The 1,695-nt window shown below is 64.1% G+C and overlaps 1 protein-coding gene across 1 annotated transcript in view; it reads right to left on the bottom strand.

The window, feature by feature from the left end:
• HDAC5 (histone deacetylase 5) overlaps positions 1-1,695 on the bottom strand; it is a 37,109-nt gene that overhangs the window by 6,174 nt on the left and 29,240 nt on the right. Inside the window, exons 10-11 of the mRNA XM_014958916.1 lie at positions 1,171-1,390; positions 901-1,000 (exon numbers count right to left, since the gene is read on the bottom strand). Coding sequence (XP_014814402.1) covers positions 901-1,000; positions 1,171-1,390 — 320 coding nt within the window. The remainder of the gene's footprint in view (positions 1-900; positions 1,001-1,170; positions 1,391-1,695) is intronic.

The following is a 1,695-nucleotide window of genomic DNA, read 5'->3' as shown; positions in this document are numbered from 1 at the left end:
GCTGGGGGGCATGGGGGGGACGGGACGGACACACACAGTGGGTGCGGGGCCCAAACTAATCCCCCCAACATCCCATAGGCAGCCCCTGCCCTCTGCTCCCCCATACCCTACAGATACCCCATAGCCACCCCACACCCATCCCATGCCTTATAGCCACCCCACATATAGCCCCTACCATATTCCCATCCCACACCCTATAGCCACCCCATATGCTCCCCATTCCCATCCCACACCCTATAGCCACCCCATATGCTCCCCAAACCCCATACCCACCCCACATACAGTCCATACCCATTCCCATGCCCCATATCCACCCCACATACAGCCCGTACCCCATACTCATCCCATACCCACCCCACATACAGCCCACACCCTATAGCCATCACTGTGCCCTATAGCCACCCAGTATCTATCCCATTCCTCCATCCATACCCACCCCATATACAGCCCATACCCTATAGCCATCACCATGCCCCATACCCACCCCATTCCCATCCTACACCCTATAGCCACCCCATATGCTCCCCAAACCCATCCCACACCCTATACCCACCCCATATGCTCCCCAAACCCATCCCACACCCTATACCCACCCCATATGCTCCCCAAACCCATCCCATGCTCTGTAGCCACCCCATACCTACCCCACATACATCCCAAACCCTATAGCCACCCCATATACATCAGATACCTCACACCCCACATGCACATCCTACACCCCACACCCACTCCATAACCCCTACACTGTTCCCCCCTCTCAGCCCCACCGCGGGCCCCTGGCCCCCACACCCCACCTTGCCCAGCTGGACCTGCTGCTTGTCGAGGAAGTGGTGCTGGAGGGTGCCGTGGGGCAGGGCGCCGTGGGGCAGGGCCTGGGGGCTCTGGGGCAGGGGGGATGACTGCGTGCGGCTGAGGGGCCGGTGGCGCGGCAGCTTGCCCACCGTCCGCACGCTCCCCCCACGCTCCCCTGTCACCAGTGGCGATTGCCCGTGCAGCGGCACTGCGGGAGAGGGGTACCATCAGTGGGGCACCCCCACCCCCCCCCAAAAATCCAGCTGGGGGGTGTGGGGGGGTGGTGTTTGCAAGCAAGGGAAACTGAGGCAGGGCCAAGGGAAACTGAGGGAGGGGAAAGTGAGGGAGGGAAAGGGGGAACTGACGCAGGGGACTCACCGGCGATGAGGGTGCTCTGCTGGCGCGCTTGCTCCAGCAGCAGGACGTGCTGCAGCAGGGACGCGGGGCCGGCAGGGGGGTCCCCTTCCAGGGCCACCCCCAGCAGGCAGCCCGGGATGGAGGAGGTGCTCAGGAACTTGCCAGTGAGCGCAGCCCCGGGGCGCAGGGTGGCCACTGCTGGCCGCTCGGCCTCCGCCTGCGGTGACAGCTTGGGGGACGCCTGCGGGGACAGAGGATGGCACTGTGTCATGTCCCCCCACGCCTAACCCCACCGCCCGAGACCTTGGCTGTGTTGGGGGGGGTGGGTGGGATGCCCCCACCCATCATCAGCCTTTGAGGTGCTGGGTGACATCCCCACCCCAACCCTGCACACCCCCCCCAGTCTGGGAGAACCCCAAACTGGGGACACTAGGGCGCTGCCAGTCCTCCCACCATCAGCCTTGGCTTCTCTGCTGTGGGGAAACTGAGGCACAAACCCCACCCTGGGGGGACGGGGGGGGGGTCAGACACCAAGGTTCCTGGCTT

Source organism: Calidris pugnax, unplaced genomic scaffold (genome assembly GCF_001431845.1).
Source record: "Calidris pugnax isolate Ruff unplaced genomic scaffold, ASM143184v1 scaffold335, whole genome shotgun sequence".
Classification (NCBI taxonomy): domain Eukaryota; kingdom Metazoa; phylum Chordata; class Aves; order Charadriiformes; family Scolopacidae; genus Calidris; species Calidris pugnax.
Note: the sequence above shows the minus strand (reverse complement) of the source record. Positions and strands in the feature narration are given on the sequence as shown.